The 23354-nt window shown below is 31.8% G+C and overlaps 1 protein-coding gene and 2 pseudogenes across 1 annotated transcript; all 3 read right to left on the reverse strand.

The window, feature by feature from the left end:
- Positions 1 to 1407, reverse strand: LOC148202608 (aspartic proteinase CDR1 pseudogene; annotated as a pseudogene).
- An 8739-nt stretch (positions 1408 to 10146) lies between these two features.
- LOC148202609 (uncharacterized) lies at positions 10147 to 10827 on the reverse strand. The gene is made up of 2 exons (XM_088109660.1): positions 10592 to 10827; positions 10147 to 10411 (listed from the first exon to the last, which is right to left on the reverse strand). The coding sequence occupies exons 1-2, from the start codon at positions 10825 to 10827 to the stop codon at positions 10147 to 10149; spliced, it is 501 nt and encodes a 166-aa protein (XP_087965786.1).
- Positions 10828 to 16124: 5297 nt separating this feature from the next.
- Positions 16125 to 17423, reverse strand: LOC124841962 (aspartic proteinase CDR1 pseudogene; annotated as a pseudogene).
- Positions 17424 to 23354: the final 5931 nt, after the last annotated feature.

Raw genomic sequence — 23354 nt, forward strand, 5'->3', positions numbered from 1 at the left:
TAATACATAATGAAGAATGACAAGACAGTCTGTTCTGTATTATTCAAGCAAAGTGAAAAACAGAAGAAAAAAATCACTCCTTATTACAATCTGTAGGCTTAAAAGAAACAGTTTTGTTTTCAAGATCGTATCCAACCAAGAAGTTCTGCTGTGCGACGTTTCCAAAGATGGAGAGATCATCAGTTGCACGAAAAGCTAAACATGAGATCCCATCAGCAACCTGAAGAAAGGTGTTGACTGGTTTCAAAACAACATCTGCACCTGTGAAATGTGCTGTGATTACTGGTATTTCTTGTTGAGATTTTGAACCAGTTTGATAGCATAGCCTCAAAAAGCCATTCGGGTCGCTGACACGTTCCAGTTTCACTGCATCTGCTACTGCAGATTCAAATTCTGTGTAAGCCTGACTCGGCAAAAAAGTGAGTGTTGTCCCTGAGTCAATTATGATGTTTCCCTCTTCACCAGACTCGGAAGAAGTGCTTCCGACAGCTACTGTTTTTCCTCCAACACTCAATGATTTCAAGGTAAGGAAGTAGAATATTTGATTCTCTTTTTTGATTATAGGAGTTGAGACAACCCCTTTCCCAGAAACCACAGCAGCATCTCCGAAACTGAGTTTGCTGGATGATTTAGACCCTGCAAAAAATGGTGGCAAACAGTAGGAAAACTTTCCCTCAATTGTAGAACCCAACTGAGATATAAGAGAAGTGGCTCCACCAGAAAGACCAACTATGCCAGAACCACTGGCTTCAAAGGTCCCAGTATTGTCATGTCCACACCCTATAGCAATGTTAGGAAATTTGACAGGTGAACCTTCGGTGGAACTTAGGGTTATGGTGTCCACACTGAGATCTCCTACTGAATGTGATCCATCACCATAGTTAATGCTATATTCACATTTCTCTGAGCAAGAGGAAGCTCCCACAGCTTGACATGCCCTAGAAGTACAAGGTAGATTTTTGTATGTTGTGGATTTTCTAGGATCAAATATAGGACTGTTTTGTTCGTAGCAGTCTATGCAAGGTTTACACTGCAACCAGACAATGTTGCTACCAGTATCAACTATACTTAGAACTTTGAATGGTGGAGTTCCTACTGAATAGGTCATGAGATATTCACCTGAATTCGGTATCACGGTGGATTCAACCGTGTCTATGGAAGCAGAAGGTTTTTTGAGATGATTGGAACGAGCTATGGAACGCTGAATGGCTTTGGAAACTCTTTGAGAATGAGTTTCTGAGGGAAGATAGAATGGTGATTTTTCAGAATCACGGTGCATCATTTCCACACTGAAGCCCTTCAGAGCGTTTGAGAGACTGGTGTTGCAGAGAAACAACAGAACAAGAACAAGAGATGAATAACTTTGCATATTTGCTGCCATTGTTAACATGCGCAGAAGAGAATGAGAATTTCTATATGAACTGAAGAGTATAAGTATTACACTGTTAGTGGCCTTTTATAAGATCTAGCTACTGACTGTGAAATTATAATTAATTTTGCTTGATGGAGTGATTTTTTCCATTATTTCTTCACTTAATTATGATAATTCTCAATAAAAACTTTATTTTTGGTTATCTTATCTGATTCTGTACTAAAGGACTTATTTATTTAAAATCTTTTTAATACATGCGTTCTAAGAGTTTCTATTTCTGTATAATTATTTCCTCAACATTCACCTTTAATTAAAAAAAAAAAAAACATGAATAGAATACATTAATTTTCATCTACTTTTCTGTTGGCTGTGTACACATAAATATTTCTTTATATAATTAATTAAATATATACATTAATATTAATAAAAAATATATTAATTAATTAGTAAATAATTAATAATTAACTAGGTTCAATATGATTTTGGTTTATTACTATTATGGATGGTTGTATTATGGAATAGATTTGTCAAGAACAAATCCAAGAATCAGTTCAGGTTCTGTTGATTGTTTTAATAGTTTTTAATTTGGTTTCCTAATACGATTCTGTATTTACTTTTTTTATTCATTTTATATGCCGGCAATGATTGTTTTTTAAATTTCATAATTGATAGTAATATTTAGCGTGTTAATTTTTAATAAAAAATAATCACCATATTCATAACAAATTACATAATTAATATATTAGTATAATCATTTAAAATCAAATCTTAAGTATATTAATTAAAATATATGTTAATGTTTAAATTAATTATAGTTTATAATAAATCTGATTTCGCATTTTTGTTTAGGTAAACACTTATATTAATTTAATGCGTTTAAAGATTTAGTTCTCAGTTTCTAACCAAGAATATTTAGTTTAGGAAATTTAAGACATTTCTTGATATTAAATTCTTTTAAAAAAGTTATTTTTTTCAATATTTTAAAAATGATAATAATAATAAAAAAATTATAAAACGTTATTTAAATACAAATAATACCACAGTTTTGTAATACTAAAATTTAAAATGAAAACATGATTATATTTAATTAGTAATATTCAGATGAAATATAAAAATACAAAAGAAATATATTGTTATAATGACGTTAAATTAATAAATATTTGTTCATTTATAATAACAAGTTTACCCACAAAACAAGAAATAAAATGGAAAATTAAAGTAGCATAATTTTATGCTAAACTAAGATATATTCATTAATATGTGTTAATCATACTTAATAAACCGTTTATCATATAATAAGTGGTAGTAAACCCAAAGTTAAAAAAGAAATAAAAGTTATGATTAAAACTAAGTTATTGATAGAACAGATTTAGAAATCTTTGAAGATCATACAAAATTTTAGTCCTTTCAATAATAAAACGAGTTTCTTAATTCTCCAAAGTTAAAAATAATTTATTTTAATATTATAGCGCAAAAGCAATTTATTTTGAATGACATTGTTAAAAAATAATTGTATGACTAATATTGTGTTTAATTTTAGGAATACAATTTTGCTTTAATTTTTCTTTCTCATATTCCTTTCTCCTTGTAAGTTATCACAAAGGAAGCTTTTTCTTTTTTAAGATTTATCAACATGGACACATGATCTACAAACATAAACATTTGATTGATCACCAATAAACAAACACTTTGAGAAAGGAAAGAAGGTAGTGTATAATTCTTTATATATATATATATATATATATATATATATATATATATATATATATATATATATATATATATATATGTTACTTTAATATTTTAGGGACAAAAGAAAAATGGGTTACTGATGATATATGTTTGAGTTGGATTTACTGGATTTCAACTTCACCAATTCTACGTCACGTGTAATAAAAATTCATATCAAAAATAATTTACGATGATATTTTGTAAATATTTTATTTAAATCGATATAAGAAATGTTTCTAACAATTTCAATATGGGATTATATGATAAAAAAGAGAGACGCACAAGCTTATTATAATTTTTTAGGTCAAGTGCGAGGCTTCCATTGCATCAAGGTTTTCGCTCCATTACACTCTATTTTACTTCCATTGATACTTATGGAACTCTTTTTCTTTTTCAAGTATTCATCCTAATCGATTGATTTTCGTATTAAAGTTAGTTTTCTTCAACTTTATATTGTCTTTTCTCTCAACTTTATATTGCCTTTTCACGTATCACCACAAAAGCTATTTTAGTACTGACTAATCAATCAAAACATTCCATACACAACATAGATCAAGCATCGTGAACAGATTTTAAGAAAACAAAACATACATATTATCAACCCATTGTATTAGCTCTATTCAGCCCATGTTAAAACTGCATCCAACACATACAAGCACACCATTTTACAAATAACATTGAAAACAGAGTCAAAACGGACACTAAGTATATATTTACGTGAGTTCAGATTCCCCAGATAACAATCAACAATGATAAAAGTATCATATATAGTATAATTAATGTAATATCATATACTAGTATTGTTTCGGGGTGAGGTCAGTAATCTGAGATGTATTCCACTGAAAACCAACCTTAAACACTTTTCTGCTTCTTACTTTCTTGCAAAACATTTAAACGGTTTTGTTGTAGCACTACAAAAAAGAAGGGCATTACCGAAGGCCAGAAGCCCTCGGAAACAGCCCAAAACCGTCGGTAAAAGGTAATTACCGAAGGCTTATCGACGGCCAAAGAGCCCTCGGTAAATCCCTTGTCGCTAACATTTACCGAGGGCTTTCGCCCTTCGGTAATTACCGAGGGCCAAAAGCCTTCGGTAATTACCGAGGGTCAAAAGCCTTCGGTAATTACCGAGGGCCAAAAGCCTTCGGTAATTTCCGAAGGGCGAAAAAAAAAACAGGGCGCTGGGCTGCTGCAGAATGTGATGCTAGAGTGTTAAACATATGATTGTAAATTAAGAGATATTATACAATAAAATTAAGAGATATAAACTTCAATCTGGATTATGTATTTTACTACTGCAACTTGAAGAGAACTAAAACCAACATCAACATAGGTATATTACCTTCTTACATCATGAATTGGTGTAATGAAATTGGCTGTACTTAAATGTTAAAAGGTTGGGTTGTTGTTATACCTTGTTTACATTCACGTGTTGCCCTCACTATGTCTACAGGAATGTTTGAACCAGAAGCAAAAACACCAATCATAACAAATAATTAAAATTCAACCTCAATAGTCAAGAATGATCAAGTTCAATAATGCAGAGCTAGAATGGTAGGAAATTCATTATGGATGACATGAATAAAAAAAACTCACAGATTGTATATTTTTGAACTAAAGTTAGCACTTACAGCTGCCATAGTTTTCAATAGTCTTGTACCATTTAAAACATGTTTAGATAGTTACATTACAACTTCATCTGTTAGTTTAGAGAATTTTTCATGATTTGAGATTTCTAGCATAGTTTTAGGTTCTCAATAGTCAATTTTTGAGTTTTTGTAGAGAGGTAGGTTTTAGGTTGTTTCTTAACTTGCTTTTAACATTTAAAACTTGTTTACAAAGCTGTAGTGCATTTTACTGCACTGCAATTAGTGTAGTCCTCATTTCTATACTAGTTTGAGTGTACTTTTAGGCTTTCTTTAGTGAGTTTTAGAATCTCTTAGAATTAGTGACTTTTGAAGTGCTCTTAGTTTTCTTTAGACATTTAAGACTTTATTAGGAAGTTTCTTTACAAGTTTGTTTCTGTTTTAGTTTAGTTCTTACTTTTACCTTGTTTAGCCTAGTTTTAGAGTGCTTTGGTAGGTTTTGAGTATTGAATTCTTGAAGATTTTAATTTTTAAGTTGATTTATAGCTTTCTTTAGTCATTCAAAATTTGTTTAAATGGATTTTACCTCTGTTTTTGAATGATTTTTATAGATTTATTTTTGAATTGATCTTAATAGCAGTTAAGTATCTCAAAATAAACTTTCATTCTCTTATTAAATAGTCCAAACAAATTAACAAATAGCTTTAACCCCATTACCCAAATATGATACATTCATGCATCAGTATTTAACATTCCTACATATTAACTTAGTCCTCAAAATCACATGCTCATGACCATATTACAAAAACTTCTCTGCATCTTTATTTCCTAAATATCCCTTGCAACTACAACATTTGCACTACTTGGTTACATTTAATCTTATCAGCACAATAACTAAGAGTATAACTAAATTCAATAATCACCAGCCATCATACAATATTCTAAACTCAAAAGATACAAATTTGATTTTTAGTTTCGTCCAACTCAAACCAGATTTCATCCATTACGTTTAATCCAAACAAGAAATTAAGAGCTCTCCATACCTAGAAAATGTGTTTGCCCTCTCTGCAAAATGTTTCCTCCAAACTCTGTAACCTCACCCGTCTCGCACTCAACCCGAAATGCTTCCTAGCTTGCACTCGCACCTTTCTTTACTCTTTAGTTTCTACAATCACTTGCATTAGTCTATTTCTAACCCTCTCTTCATGATTGAACTCCAATAGAGCCTCCCAACCCACCACGTTGCGATATACAACCCAAAACCACACTGGCAGCTGGGACAGGGATGACTGCAAATCACTCCTCCAAGGTTTCGTGCTTAGGATTGATGCAAAGGACAAGGGTTTTGTGGGCGAAGGGTTTCGAGCAAAGGGGGAAGGGGGTTTTCGTGGCCAGCTTTGAGAGGAGACGAAGATTATTACTTTGGTGCGAAATGAATTTGAGAATGGGAATATCTTATTTTTGGCCCTAATTAATCGAACACATTACCGGCGGCTCACAAGCCTTCGGAAAACGTTATTTACCGACGGTCTAAAGACCTTCGGTAATAAGCCTTCGGTAATTAACGCATTTCTTGTAGTGTAGGTACCCAAATAAACTTAGGGTCTTTCTTGTTAGTTTCAAGAGGTTGTTCTTTGGGAATCCATTTGTACTTCTTCTTAAAACACCAACCTTTTTATAATAACAATTTCTTACATTATGTCCAATAGTATTACAATAAAAACATGTATTTGTAATATTGTGCTTTAGTAATATTGTATTTTAGTTGTTTTGGGTTAAAATGTTATTACCTTATCTAAAACACAACTTAAATTTATTTTTGGGAATTATTAGAAAATCTTTCTTGAAGAAATGGGTTACAGAGAAATCAAGTTCAACTAGTGTCCTAAGATGTAAAAAGGGAAAATTTTGGTTGAGTCCATGGGATTAGGATATTAGTGTTGAATTATTGGTTAAGATAATCAATTGTAACAACAAGTGATATAATAAGGAAAGAAACCAAAAAACAAAAAAAAACCAGAGAATGTATGAATCCTTAAACAGTTTGAGAGTTCCCACGGTTTGTTGTCAAGTTGATATTGCTTGAGTTTTCATTTGGATAACATCACACTTAAAGTATGGCAATGATCAAGGCAATTTTGTTGAGAATAATCATCCAACCTGATAATAATCATCCCCTTTGTGATAACCCATTTGAGCCTAATTGATTTGAATTATGCACCTTAACCTTAACTTTAATTAATATCCTTTCCCTTTGCACACTTTAGGGATAGGGAGCATAAGTGCATTTTATTCACTTTTAAAATGGAAATTGGTTGGTGGAATTGTTCTTAGAAAAGAAAAGGCATGAGTAGTATGTACTATAATTCACTCCTTAGTATTGTATAGAAATGTATTCAAAAAAAAAAGAAAAAAGAAAAAAAAGGAAGGAGTGAATGATGAATGAAAAAGAAGCATTTGGTTTTGAGTAGAGCTGTCAAAATGAGTCACAACCCGCAGGTCAACCCGGTTCACCAAGGGTTCAAGCCGGGTTGGGTTTGAAAAAAATGTATTTTTTTTTTATGCGGGTCAGATTTAAACCCGGCTCATTTAAACCCGGTTGATGCGGGTTGAACCCGTGGTGGGCCGGGTTGGCCCACTAACCCACCTACCTCATTTTATTTTAATTTTATAAAAAAATATTTATTATTTTTTTTTGCTTGAAAAAATTATTTAAGTTCTTTATTTTCAAAATTAATTAAACACCCATGTTGGGAGTGAAATTTGGGAGTGAAAATTGTTTAGATTTGAATTATAGAAAGTTTGTAATTTTTTTATTTAAAAAAAATTATAATTAAGTGAGCTAGTGAGCCAAACCGTTTACCCACCAACCCATGGTGGGTCGGGCTGAGTTCAAATTTTTCTAGCTCGCTAATAAATGAGTTGGGTTGTGTTGGCTCACTAAGTGACCAACCCGTGGTGGGTCGGGCCGGGTCGCACTGGGTGATCCGTTTTGACAGCTGTATTTTTGAGGTATGAGACGTGATGAATTGAGAGTAGAAAGGGAAGTGGGTTTAAAGTGTACTTATGCTCTCTTTTCTAAAGTTGTGCTTTTGTTATCCTGAAAAGCCATAATTCCTTGAAGTCCAACCTTATTTACAACCCTTAGAAGACCTTGAGATCCATGTTGATTGTGTGTGTGGTTTGATTGAAAAGGACTAGCAATTTTAATTTGTTCAATTTCAGGGGAAAATGAGAGAAACACATCCTTATAAGATTCAAGAGAGAATTTCCTTGGTTAGAATCAATGGTTCTTACAATTGCATTTGCTGCACTTTTATCCTGCTTTTATTTGATAATTTGGATTCACCATTTGTTTCAGATTATGAATCAGTAGTTTGGAATGCAAAAGTTGTCTTGTAATGACTATGAAATTGATTCCTCAAATAACCAATTTCAATGTTTGAGTTGTGAAAAGCTGTCGGGATCTTATTACCTTGCTTGAGGACAACCAAGATGCTAGGTTAGGGGGAGTTGTTAAGTGCTAAAAAGCAGTGAATTTTCATATGGAATTTTGGCACTTCTATTTTAAATTGTGAATATTTGTATCAATTTTCCCTAATCTAAGAAAGATGAAACATAATCATATGCTTCCGAGTTTTTTATTAAAAGAAAATAATTTGATCCCTATTTTGTATATGTTTCAGGTAAATTAAGAGAGAATAGCATATCCTGCAACAATTCGCCCAAGGTAGAATGATCTCTCCTAAGCGAGAGCTATTAGAGAAATACCTTTTACAAGCCACTCTAGCCTAAGCAAAAATGATCTCGCTTGAGTGAGATTCGTCTAGGAAGACATTAATTTAAAAATCATTCTCGCTTAAGCTAGAATAAGTTAGCACAAGCGAGAATGACCTTTCTTCACCATGAAGTACTTTCTAGCTTAAGCGAGAATAATTTAGCTTAAGCTAGAATTCATGTAGTATATATACTTAAATAAGGAAGAAAGAAAGGGGGGCGTGGAATCAAATCACAGAGTTATAAAAAGAGTCGTTCTTCAACTTTAGCTTGAGGATCTTCTTCTTCATCTCTTAGAATGTCAATGGCTACCATGAGTGGCTAATCCTTTCTCTTGGGATTGAATGTAATCGATTCGAACTCGAATGTAACATAGTGGTATTTATATATAGCGTTTCTGTTTTATTCAATATTGGTAATTTGTTCTACTCTTAGTGCTTGATTCTATCTGATCAATAGTTTCATGAATGTGAATTTTAGTCGTGACTGGAAAGTACTTCTAAAAATCTGATCTGAACAAGAATACTTGATATCCTGTGATGCTAGGAATAAATTTCAGTATATCAATTGCTTATAACACCTGAATATAATGCTGGACAGTTTGTTGGATATGTGAGGAATCAATATTCAAGGAACTCATCTTATGAATTTTATACGCAAGGAATTGGTATAAATGACTTTTGTGTTTTGCATCAATATTGGTAATTTCAGATGCTATATGTTTATATTCATCCAGAGTGCAGACGAGTGAGATAGATGAATTCAATCCCAAATTCTCATATTAAATTTTTTCTAACTTATTTGCTGCTATTATTTTATTTTCACGCAAGGTAGTATAAATTATCAAAATCCATTATGAATCAGATTGAATATCCTTGTATATATGTTGTTTGAGATAAAATTATCTATTTCATTGAAACTGTTCCTCGTGAGATCGACACTTTTACTTAAAAATCATTATAGAACAGTTCACTATTGGTACACTTGCCAAAAGAATCAACACTCCACAATCTGAATTTCAGTTTTAACAGTATTGTTAACAGATTGCAAAGCAAGTTCTAATTCATTCTTAAGCTTCTCATTTTCATCGACAAGGTTGTTAATTCGATTATCATAATCTTTCTGTTGAGAATGTAATCGATTTACCTTGTATTGCAATTTCATAACTTCTGCATGTAATTCTTGAAAAGCATCCAGCAACAAGTCGTACTTTACTTTGATAGGCTTACTTTCGAAGTCGCTCTCACTATCTGCTAAATGTGTTGAACCAGCCATCAAACACAAATTTGACACCTCCTCTGCACTTTGATCATGATCACTTGATCTGTCATCATCGTTATTATCGCAAGCAATGTAAGCCTTCCTTTGCTTACTTCTTCTCTTATCTTGTGGATACTTGGAGTCAACCTTTTGTCTATTTTTCAACTCTGGACACTTCGGCTTGATATGACCATCTTTGTCGCATTCATAGCATGTAACAGTGCTGATCTTAGAGTTCTTTCTTCCTTCTTTAGAGTTACCTGCATAGTCAGTTGTAGTGGTTCTATTTTTCGTAAACTTCGTAAACTTTTTTACCATCATGTTCATGACTTCTTTTTCAGATATTTCTATATTAGACTCTGCCTCAGATTTAGGCTTTCTTGAGGTTATTTTATTTTTAGCTTTGAGTGCAATCAATTTCTTCTATTCAATCTCCTCTTCTTCCCTCAATCTACCAAGCTCCAACTCGTGTTCCCTGAGCTTGCCAAACAAAGTAGCCATATTCATGTTAGTTAAATCTTTTGACTCGGATATGGCAGTTAGCTTTGGTTGCCAACTTCTGTTTAGGCTTTTCAGAATTTTGAGGTTGATTTCTTCCATTTCAAAAGTCTTGCCGAGAGCCATCAGGTGGTTAACTATATGAGTGAACCTTTTATGCACGTCATATATGGTCTCTCCAGCTTTCATCCTAAACAATTCGTACTCCTACACCAGGGAATTCTTTCTGGCCCTTTTGACGTCATCTGTTCTCTCATGCGTAACTTCAAGAACTTCACACATTTCTTTAGCTGTCTTGCATTGGGAAACCTTGAAAAATTCATCCATTATAAGAGCAGAGGCAATAATATTTCATGCTTTTACATCATACTGTGCTCTCTTGTTTTCCTCTTGAGTCCACTCAGTAAAAATTTTCAAAATAGTTTTTCCATTAATCACATGAGCGGGTTCAAATGGACCATTGAGAGTAGCATCCCACACACCCTTGTCTACTGACTCAAGAAAGATTTGACTTCTAATTTTCCAAAAAGCATAGTTTTCGTCAACAAATAGAGGTGGTCTATTTGTGGATGCACCTTCACCAAAAGCCTGAGAATTAAAAGCCATTTCAGGATCGAATAATCGATTATACAAAAAGGTTAATTGATTTGTTTTTCAAATAATTTTTGAAAACCAACTTTGGAGTCAATTGTTAGAATTGATGAGCTTTAATCCTCAACACCAAGAGGGGGGTGAATTGGTCTTTTATAAAAGTAAACGCTTTTCAAATCTTTTTCACAAATGATATGATTCTTTAAATCTTTCTTGGACTGTAAGCAACGTGTGTGCAATGTAACAATATGCTTAATCAACTAATGACAACATCAATTAATGCAGAGAGATAGGGAGAAGAAAATCAAACACTGATTTTTATATTGGTTCAGCCACAGCCTACATCCAGTGCCCTTTCAATCAACCTAAGATTGAAAGCCAATTGCACTATAAAGATCTGAGTTTTTACACCAAGGCTTTTACAGCGACCACTTCTGTCAAAATGTAAACAACCTCTCCAACCCACTAATCTAATATAGTACAAAAACACTTGCAGCAAGAACAATCCTCTCTTGCAGACACCCCTGTGAGAACCCTCTTAAAGTACAAAGAACTCCTTGTTCATCTTCCTGGCAACACGCACAGGGAACCACAAATCAAAGATTGTGAATCATCTTCTCCTGATCAAATATAAGCACCTCAGTTGTGCAGAACGATCTGCCTCTCTAATCCAGTCAAGTTTGCCTCTGAAGAAATCTTCAAGAATAGTAAACCACTTTAAGTTCTTGTTTCTTGGAGCTTTTGATCAGCTCTGTAAAACTTCTCAAACGAATATGAGTCAGATATGAAAATGTGAATCTCAATTGTCTTATAGAAATTCAATCAATGCGTCAATATATAGTTTAAGTCAATCCTGACACACTTTAATCGATTAGCCAACTTATGTAATCGGTTACATTTCACAGGTGTAATAGAATTACAACTAACTTGGCTCCTTAATTGAATACGCAATTAATATAATAGATTTTCATTAAATGTTTAGTCAAACATATTAAAAGTATGACTGTTGTAATAGTTAGATAAGCATAAGTTAGTTTTCAAATCTTAACAGACTTAATTGAATACACAATCTATGTAATCGATTAGTCTTTGACACTTAGAAGGTTTTTTGAAAAAAATTATTTCCTAAAACTCATCACAACACATTTGAAAATGATATGAGCAAACACATGAGTTTTAATCGATTTACCAACTAATGTGATCGGTTCAAAACTTGTTGTTTTACCACAGTTCAAAACTCAAGCTGTCTGATGACCCTAATTGATTATCTCAACACTGTAATCGATTAGGTCATGCAAATATGCTTTTTGTGCATGTGATTTTTCTATTTCAAAACATATATTGTGCATACACATATATGATCACTTTACAAACACAGTAGTATGTATCAGTAAATTACAATATGTCAAATGTATGTTAAATATGACAATCATAATATGTATAAGCATTTCATAATAAGCATAAGCAATGTTGTCATCATCATACACATGTGTTTTTATTAATGATGTGTTGTCATCATCTAAAACCAATATCAGGGATTGGGTTTGGCTATCACCGTGCTCCCCCTATCAACATAGCTAAACCCAGATGTCTTCAGATCATACCTTGGAGTACTGGCGCGTGATATAATTTTTATTCTTACTCCATCTTTCGATCATGTGTCCGAGGTTGATTGAAACATTATATGGAGTGATCTATTGGTAAGTTAATTAATATCATTTAATTTACACTTTCTATATATTGATACAACTTTATTCTCTTTATTAAAGATGACATTTGACATTCCAAGTGTCGCAACACTTAGAAATAAGTGTTTATCATCTATTGCTGAAAAATTTCAGGGTTATAAGACTAATTTGACCTCAAGATATATATTTGGAGCAAAAAAAATGAGTCTCGAAGAGAAAAATATAAGACCATTGATGAAGAGACTGGATGTCTCTTTGTACAAAGTCGGACATCAGAGACATAGCAGGTTAATATAGTTGATATTATTCAATTCCTCATTAACAAATTTATGTCTTATGAACTAATTCATTATGGGAAAGGAAACAAGAACAAAAGCATAAGGAATTAGTGCTAAAAATAAAAAACTCCACTTATTATCTCGTGGTGGGTATACGAAGCTTGAAGAGAAACTCCTCAAGCAAAAGACAGAAGGTAGAGCCCCACTTCCTGAGGGTGGTAGTCCACAACCTGCTTCATCACCTTCTCGGCATGAGAAGTGGAAGTTAGCTCGCCTAAGATCATCGGGCTCCAACACTTCTGATATTGCGTGACAAATAACAGAAAAAATTGTAAGATATCACTACTCCTAGAATATTAATATTTTCACTATAGATATTACATTGCCTTTTTAAAGAATAATGGTATTTTATTATGTTACAGGACTCCTTGGTTGAGTAGAGCTTCCAAGGTCAATTCACTCCAAATGGTCGCTAGGATATTCTTACCACTATAATTGGACGACCTGAGCACCTTGGACGAGTGCGTGTTGTTGGTACTATAGTAGGCACTAGATATTATTGTGGGAGTTCCTCACGTCAGACTTCATATGCACACAGCCAAGAGTATGAACAATGGCTGACACATGAGATCTCAAAAAAGCTTAGGGCACAATTGTGTGATGAAGTCACTACAAAAGTGACTGAAATAGTTATGCGTCAGTTTCAGTAATAGTTCGAGACTTGTGGGATGCGTCCACAACCATCTCTTATACATGAACATGTTGTGCCTCCAACAAGTAAAATTAATAAACAGTTTTGTTGAATAATTTATTATTTGTATAATCTAACATTTACTCTAAAAGGGAGAAGCGAGATAGGAAGTTGTTCAGCACCAGTCGTCCTAGGGGACGAAATGGACCACACTAGTCCATGTTTGTTATATGTTTTAGATGGTACCGGGACGATGCTGATGGCTCATGGAAAAGTGTTTGTGGTAGTTGTTCATGGTATGGAGTTATCAAAAGATGAGGTCAAGGTCTCGGTAGACGACATTATCATACCAGATGCCTTAGTTCCTCTGCCCACATATGAGATTTTCACTATGGCACAAACATTCCAATCTTTTATCGCTTAGCCTAAACACTTGGTTGATTCTATTTTTGATCCCCCGGTATGGACTCCTACTTTACATTTCTAAATTTTAAAGTTTACATGTTATTGATGTCGAAACTTATCCTATTTTTCGATGTAACAACAGGCAAATAGAGAGGAGAAGATTCATTTATCGGAGGATGATCCTCTTGGTGCATTACACAAACTTTGTTACATCACTGCAGATAAGCTGATGATGGTTCAATATAATTCTAATGTATTTTGGAGAGGCTTTGAGATCTCAATATACCTGCATAGGCAAGATGTCACGGAGCTTGCGTCGGGAAGAGAAGAGTTGAATATTACAATAATTCAACTATGGATGATGTAAGTCTATGAGAATTGATTTATATGAAATTAATTTTTAAGTTACTTATATCAAATGTAATTTTTGATGTCAAGTATATGTTTGGTGTAAGTAACAATTTCGGGTACAATGATGTCTATGGATTCATTGATCCTCAAGTCACTCACGAAGCAAATAAATTTGATGAGATCCAAACATACCTCACCAACAGGTTTCAAAGGGGGAAGAACATATATTTTTTCCCTTATATATTTGGATATGTGAAATTTGCTAAATTCAAAGTTCTATTTATGATTTCGTATGCATGTTTGTTTTTGTGATAGTGGATATCACAAAAATAGACCTGTTATTAAAAAAAGTCGCATAGTATAAGTCTTGATTGTGACAAAAACCGAGGTAGAAAGCCACTCTATGGTCTCGGTTCAACTACAACCAGTGCCATAAGTTAGACGAGATTTAAAAAAAATTAAAGGGCTTTGGCATTGGTTCTAGCTTGAACCGCTGCCATATATCCATGTTATTACCTCGGTTGAACCGAGGTAATAAGCCCTCTACCCCTTTCTTTTTTTTTCTTCGTTACTACTTCGGGCGATGAGGAACCAAAGTAGAAGTTCCCATTTTTTACCTCGGTTGCAACCGAGGCCAAAAGTAATCATCTTTTTATCTCGTCAGTATATGTCTCGATTTGAAAACTGAAGCGTGTTATAAAAAAAAATCGTTGTCGTTTCCCTTTGCTGCACTAGTGATACGTAGTTAAAAATAAATTAAATGACCTAATTATAAACAAATAAATAATAGTAATGTGTAATTAGAGTTAATTAAATTATATAATTATAAATAAATAATATTAGTGGGTAAATAGAGATAAATTAAATTATATAATTATAAATAAGTATATTAGTGTTTAAGTAGAGATAAATTAAATGATACAAATAGAAATGAAGTATTTAATATATATTTTTATCTTCAAACTATTTTTAAAAACTGATTTGTCCATAAACTAAATATATACTTATTTCATCCTTGCCTTTTTTAAAATAATGTAAAACATTTTTTCAACCACCAAATTTCATCTTGCCTTTTTTTGAGAATAGTATAAAACATTTTTTTTCCGCGAAGTCATATTCTAGTTTACATGTCACATGGTAAACACTGTGATCACTATGCCATAATATTAAGAACGAAACATGTCTACAAGGGAATCACTGTATTAGTGAAAACGAAATGGAGTAGCTTACAACAAATGGCAATGGCACGGTAGCTTTGGAAGAAAAGATAGAAAAAAAAGAGACTAGAATTGAATATACAGATTTGGGTCAATGATGAATTCAGACATATCAATAGACTTAAGTAAGGAATTATAATGAAAGGTAAGGAGATGTATATCATAGATCATAAAAGGGATATAGATTGTGAAAGGAAATTGGAGAGAATGAAATTCTTCAGTGGGCTTAGGAAGGTGAATTTCAAGGAAAAATCAGTGATGAGACAAAAATCTAAGATCAAATTGCTAGAAAAGGAGAATTAAAATGGGGGAGAATTAAAAATCTAAGTAAAGGTGTGAAAGTGCTGGGAATTTTTCTATTCTATCTTTTGTTGGACCATTATCGAACGAACCATTGGAGAAGGTGCAAGCGTATCCTATATATCAACTCAACTCAACTCAACTCAATTCCTAGACATGTGGAGTTATTGAGTATTGAATATGGTAGGAACAATTGGTATTACATGAAATATCCATATTAGATTATGGGTAGAGAGTACGGAAAGGATTGACATGCATATATAGTTTATCTGGAAATAATGAATTATGCATGTTTAATAAAGTTTGAGAGGAAAAGTTTATTTTTGATTGATAGAAGACGATGAAGAATGAGAAAACATGTTATTGTATTTCATTGAATTTTCTATAACTCGGAGGTACAATCTGTGTTGAGAAAGGTGATTGTGTCGTGGTCTGTGTCATAGCTAACCAAGATGTCCTGCTGTGCCAAATTCCCCAAAATGGCTTCAGAATCTGAATGGAAAGCCAAACATATGACAGATTCACTGGCCTGGAAAAAGGTGTTGATAGAATGCAATTTCACAGTTCCACCACCTTTAAAATGTGCATAAACTGTTGGTATTTGATATTGTTGACCAGGTGTAATTTCGAAGCACAAATCCACACCTTCTTGTGGCCTATTAATACGAGGTAAATTAACTGCATTTACCATTTCTTCTTCCAAACTTGAGTAAACCTCATCTGGCAAAAAAGTCAGCGTTGTCCCTGAGTCAATTATCATGTTTCCATTATCACCATTTCTGGGAAACTCTATTCTCTTGCTTCCCACACTGATTGCTTCCATCACCACGTAGTACAAGAATGGGTCTTTCGAGTTTCTGATTAAAGGGGTCGAAACGGCCTCTTCAACAACCTCACCACCATCTCCAAAATGGAGATAGCTAGGTTTTCGTTCTCCTTCATACATTGGCGTCAAACAATAGTAAAACGTTCCACCTGTTTTAGGTTTTAACTGACCTGCAAGTGAGAAAGGTCCGTTGCCAAGGCCAACTATGCCAGAGGTTTGCTCACCAAGCAGTCCAACGTTGTTGTGTCCACATCCAATCACAGTTTCGGGAAATGCTACAGGAACATTTTTGGTACTGGAAGTTAGAGTAATGGTCTCCCAACTGAAATCTCCTTCTGAAGTTGTATTATCATCATAGGTCACTTTATATGCACAGTGATTTCCATGGTTAAAATTGCAAAAACTATGTGGCGCACTCAGACAATAAGCAGAAACACAAGCCATACTACGGTATGTCCTTGAAGTTGAAGGATCAAATATGGGTCTGTTTTCTTTGTAACAGTTTTCACAAGGCTGACATTGAATCCAAACCATGTCTGAACCAGTATCAACTATACCAAGCATTTGGACTGGTGGAGTTCCAACTGAATAGTTCACCAAGAATTCTCCTGAAACTGGTGTTACAGTGCCGTCAACATCGTTTGAGTTTAGTTTGAAGTATTTAGCACGATGGATGGAACGAAGAATGGCATTTTCAACTCGTTGGAAATGAGTTTCCGTGGGACGATAAAATGGTGATTTTGGTGAATCACGGTGGATCATCTCCACACTGAAACTGCTTTTAAGGGCTTTTGAGAAGGAAATGTGTTGAAGAAATACAAAGGCTATGAGAAAAGATGAATAACGTACAACCATTGTCATCATGTACATGCATAAGATTAGTTCATAAACAAACAATCGCTTCAAATGGATTTGTAATTCTTGCTGCCTTCTTATAAGGACTGTGAAATTATCTGCAATAATTGTTACAATATTTAATACCTTATATATGATATATTCTTGATTAGCATCAACACCCTTTTTTTTACTGTACATTTAGTTTTGATTTCAGTAATTAATGCAAAATTTAATTTCTTGCAAAATTCTTCCATGCTCTAGTATGTTTCCCAAGCTAAGTGCAGATGAATGAAAAAGAATTATATAAAATTTTTAGTAAATCTTAAATTTGGATTACACACAGAATTAGCATTATAATTAACATGTATTGCTTTTTCCCCAATTTGTAGTAATTGAAAAACTGTATGTAGAATGTTTTGCTGAAAAATATTAATATTTTTTAGAAATATTTCTTTCTATGATATATATATGGCCAAGAGTGTTTCTTAATAAGATTGAGTTTGCAAATATATAAGAAAATTTCCTAGTAGAGTATTTTGATGGATTTTAATATATGAGAGGGTATGCAATTGTTGGTGTTAGATAGGAATATCAATAATAATTAATAAAATATGAGTCAAATTCATAATATATATATATATATATATATATATATATATATATATATATATATATATTACTTTTGATAAAAAAAATTAAAATAATTTATTTATGTTTTTTTTTAATTTTCTAATTTTTAATCAATCTATATGTTAGACTTATGGAAGAGTTTTGATGCATCAAATAATTTTGATTCATGAAAAGATACAACTACATTATTAAAAACGTTGCAATAATTTTGTCATATATTTCTAAACAATTACAGCTTATGTGTGAGCATGTCACGGATTGTGTGTGAGCATGCTCAACCAATGAGTAAGGAGTTTTAAATGTTTCTTACAATTAAAATTAGTTTTATCAATAAAATTTAAATGAACTAATTAATTTGTTAACATAAAAATAAAAAAGAGTACAAAAGTTACCATAATTAATGGTGAAAAAATATTATACTATAAAAATTTTTTGGAATAAAATGTTTTCCTATATTTAAAATTAACATTTATCGAAAAATTTAAATGAATTAATTAATTAATTAACCCAAAACTTAAAAGTGTAAAAACATATCCATAAATAATTGTGAAAAATATCTTATACTATAAATGTTGGATAAATGTTTCCTTATAGTTAAAATTATTTTTAACTATAAAATTTAAATGAATTCATTTATTAATTGGCTCAAAAATTCAAAGAGTAATAAAATATTAATGATTAATGATGGAAAAAAATGTTATACTATAAAAGGAAAAAAATGGGATGAATATTTCCATTCAAATAAAATTCATTTTATCAATAAAATTTAAATTAATTAATTAATTAATTAACCCAAAAATTAAAAGAGTAAAAAACATCAATAATTAATTTTGAAAAAAAAAATCTTATACTATAAAAGAAAAAAAACTGGGATAAATGTTTCCTTACAATTAAAATTAGTTGTATCAATAAAATTTAAATTAATTAATTAATTAATTAACATAAAAATTTAAAAAGTAATAAAATTTCAATAGTTAATGGTGAAGTATAAAACAAAAAAATTATGTAAATTATTTTCCTATAATTAAAATTACTTTTACAAATAAAATTTAAATGAATTAATTAATTAATTAACACAAAATATAAAAAAAATAATAAAATAAAAATAATTAATGATTAAAAATTTATAATTGAAAATACAAACATCATTTTTAGTAATAAATATTTTAAATTATTAATAAATTATTAATAAATTTTATGGATGATTTGAAAATCTTAATTATCGATGCAAAATTAATAAATAAAATATGTATATTGTTGAATTAATATTTAAATTTTATTTTTAATAAATTTGTGAGTAATTAAGATTAATTTTACAAATAAAATTTAAATGAATTAATTAGCACAAAATATGAAAAAAATAATGAAATAAAAATAATTAATAATTCAAAATGAATAATTCAAAATTCCAACATCACTTTTGATAATAAATATTTAAAATTATGATGAATTTATTGATGAATTTGAAATTTTAATTATGGACAAATTTTACTATAAATAAATCTATAAACAAAATATATATTATTGATGAATTTATTTTTGTATTTTTTATGAATAATTAAAATTTCAAATTTATTAACGAATTTTTTTTCAATTATAAAATTTCGTTAATAATTCCAAAAAAAATTATAATGAATGTTATTCAACATTGATGTCTGATTTTATTGATCATCATCAATTTGAACAAAAATATTTATAAAATTGTAATCACGTATTTTTAATGTCAAAATTTTCTAAATGTGATGTACAACTGTTCACGTCACAGACTTTTTTTATACTAGTAAATTTGAATAAACCATCCATCACATATGGTTTGAGTTTTCAGAAGTTCTAGATGTATCATTATATTATTATATAAATAATTATTATTTAATTAGAAAATTTGAGTCATCATGGTGAAATAAAATTTTCTTATAGAGAACATTATAGAGAACACTAGTACGTTAATAGTTTACATCTTCGTAATTATTCATAATTTAGTATAAAGATAAAAGTATATAAATTTTGTATAATGTTAAAAGTTTTATACATTAGAATAAAGAACACATGAAAGAAAGGCATGAAAATGAATGAGATTTTTTTTTTAAGCTTTAAATATGAATCTTAATAAATTTAAAGATTAAATATGTTATTAGTCTCTTAACTATTAAGTGTTTTTGGATTTAATTTCTCTTCTAAATTTTGTTTCATTTTCATCTTTTTCCTTAATGAAACTGAGATTTAGTCCTTTATGACCAACGACGTTAATTATTTTCTTAGGTGGCTAACGGTGTGTCATGTTTGATGTCATCTGTTCACTTACCTTCGTTGCATAAACTTACCTTTGTCCCTCTCATCCTGGTAACGGTATGCCACGGTCAATGTCCCTCAAGTCAACAACCACCAAGAGCTCCACCACGCTGTCAATACCACCTCACGATGGCCACCATCAACGCCGCTAAGGCTACTACAAAACCTCCATCTCACACCCACAATTCCTCCATTCTTCATTGTAATAAACTCGAAACCTCCACGACTCCGTTCAACCTTCATTAACTCAAAGCCATCATGGGTAAAACGCACCTTCAAAACACAGAACCCAAGATTGCCACCTCGCACAACCTTCAACTATGATGAGTCCAAAATCGCGAAACGCAAACGCCGTCGCGCCTTCATCATGGACCAAAACCTCAAGGAAAGCTAGTCACATAACCAGCCAAAACCCCTTCGAACAACATCGCCGCGATTAGCGTCTCACTCATCATCTTCGTCCACCCCAAATCAGTCACCAACCAGAAAACAAAATCAACCCTTCGCACATCTCTTTCCTTGCGATTCAACCATAGTGAAACCCATAAACACCACTACAAAATCTAGGAAAAGCCTCAAATTAAAACCCTAATCGTGAATCCCTTTCATCCTTGTGCATCTCCTTCTTCGCACAAGTATCACGAAGCTTCTTCACACCCAAATTGAACCACCAAGATGACTACGAATCAACACTCTCCATCACAAAGGCCATCGACTTGCAAAGCAAACCCAATTTCGATCACTGCGTAAGCAACATGAGAGAGTAGGGGTACGGGAAAGGGTGGGGGAGGAAGGTGATCGTGGTGTTGGTGGTGGCGTTGTTGACGACATTGATGAAGACATTGAAGAGTTTGATAGAGATGAGTAAGGGAGGGAGAGAAGCCTCACGGCGTGAAGATGCAAGAATGAAGGATTGACATGTTTCAGAAAAAGAAAAAGAAAAAGTGATGTGACATATTGTTAGTCACCTAAGAAAAAATTAACGTTGTTGGTCATGGAGGACTAAATCTGACGGTTTCATCAAAGAGAGAGATAAAAATGAAACAAAATTTAGAAGAGAGATTAAACCCAAAAACGCTTGATAGTTGAGGGACTAACAATATATTTTATCCTAAATTTAATTTGCAATAGAGGTCTAGGATTTGATTTATAACTATGATCTCACTTTATCATATGGATTCATATTCCACTTCTTATTATTTACTATAAATATTAAAAGTTAAGTGAGAAGTGATTACCAGCGTTTCATATTATCATACTTATTTTTACAGATAATAGTGGTTATTTAGTGATCTTCAAATAAGATTTATATTCACGGTTGAGTAGGTATCAAATAGTCTCAAATTTTAGTTCAAAGAATTATTTTGAACTATCCAAATATTTACTTAATTAATAATTACTTCTTTAAATCCACCATGGTTCTTACATTTGATCTCAATGTATCAAATTGTAACTTTCCAAACAGAAAAACTCGTACATTGGCCTCATTTAGCTCATTGCAAGGAAACTTATAACTCTTTTTGAACTAACATATTTTTTAATATTTTGAAAGATCACGTAACATAATGATCGTTAAAATATGTCATTTTTGTCTTAATGAATAATCTATACACATTATCCAAACAGATACAAGTAATAATAAAGCACATAAATTACTTTCATTTATCCAATTTCTTTGAGTAAAAAATTATTTACTTTCATTTATCCAAAATCTTGTTAAAAATAATATAAAATAAAACAAAATAAGAATTAAAGAAAGAACTTTAAATAAATAATTCGATATAGATCAACATATCACAGAAAAATAAAATAACAAAAAATATAAATTAATATAAAGGATGAAATAAATTAAATAACACAAATATAAATATTATAAATATACTAGGATTCTTTGTATACTAAAGATAAATCAAATGACAATTATAAATTAATATAGAAGACTAATGTAAATAAAGATGGATTACATGATATAATAATAAATTAATAAATATGTTTTAAAAATAAATTAAATGTCATAATTATAAACAAAATAAATAAAATAAATGTGTAATTAGAGATAAATTAAATTATATAATTAATAATAAATAAATAATATTAGTGTTTAAGTAGAGATAAACTAAATTATATAATTAGAAATAAAGTGTTTAATATATTTTTTATCTTCAAACTATTTTTAAAAACTGATTTGTCCATAAACTAAATATATACTTATTTCATCCCAGCCTTTTTTTCGAAAATAATGTAAAACATGTTTTCAATCACCAAATTTCATGCTTGCCCTTTTTTGGAAATAATATAAAACATTTTTTCAACCACCAAATAACATGTGGAAGTCATATTCTAGTTTACTTGTCACACTGTCAATATTGTGGTGATGAAATTGGAGAGAATGAAATTTTCCAGTGGGCTTAGGATGGTAAATTTCAAGGAAAAATCGGTTATGAGACAAAAATCTAAGATAAAATAGCTAGAAAAGGGAATGAGTATTTGAAAAATATAAAATATAAAATATAAAAATTGGTTATGTGACGATTTTCTAGTTAAAAAATGTTGGACAGGAGAATGAGTATTTGGGCTTTTGCACTAAGGTAGGCAAATATGCCTCTAATATTACTAAAATGGGCAAATTCAAATCATATTACGAAAATGGGGAAGTCGTGGGGGGCCCAAACGACTTCAATTGAAGAAGTCGTGCCCCTGCATGACTTCACACTATTGATATAAACAGTGTTGAAGTCGTGCACCCCAAAAACGACTTCTCACGATGGTAATCGATTACGACGTAACGGTAATCGATTACAGAGTGTTGAAATCGTGACCACCCTACACGACGCCCGGGCGCGAGCTTCTCGCAAAAACTGGCGCCCGGCGCCCCTCTTTTAGCTGGACGAGCGTCCTCTCTTGTGTCCACAAGGCGAGCGTTCTCTTCTCGTTGGACGAGCGTCCTCTCGTGCGTCTTCGCTGGACGAGCGTCCACTTCTGCTTGCAAGACGAGCGTCCACTGCGCGTCTTTGCTGGACGAGCGTCCTC

The sequence above is a fragment of the Vigna umbellata genome, chromosome 3, assembly GCF_029865625.1.
Source record: "Vigna umbellata cultivar VRB3 chromosome 3, Vumbellata_1.0, whole genome shotgun sequence".
In the NCBI taxonomy this organism is placed as follows: domain Eukaryota; kingdom Viridiplantae; phylum Streptophyta; class Magnoliopsida; order Fabales; family Fabaceae; genus Vigna; species Vigna umbellata.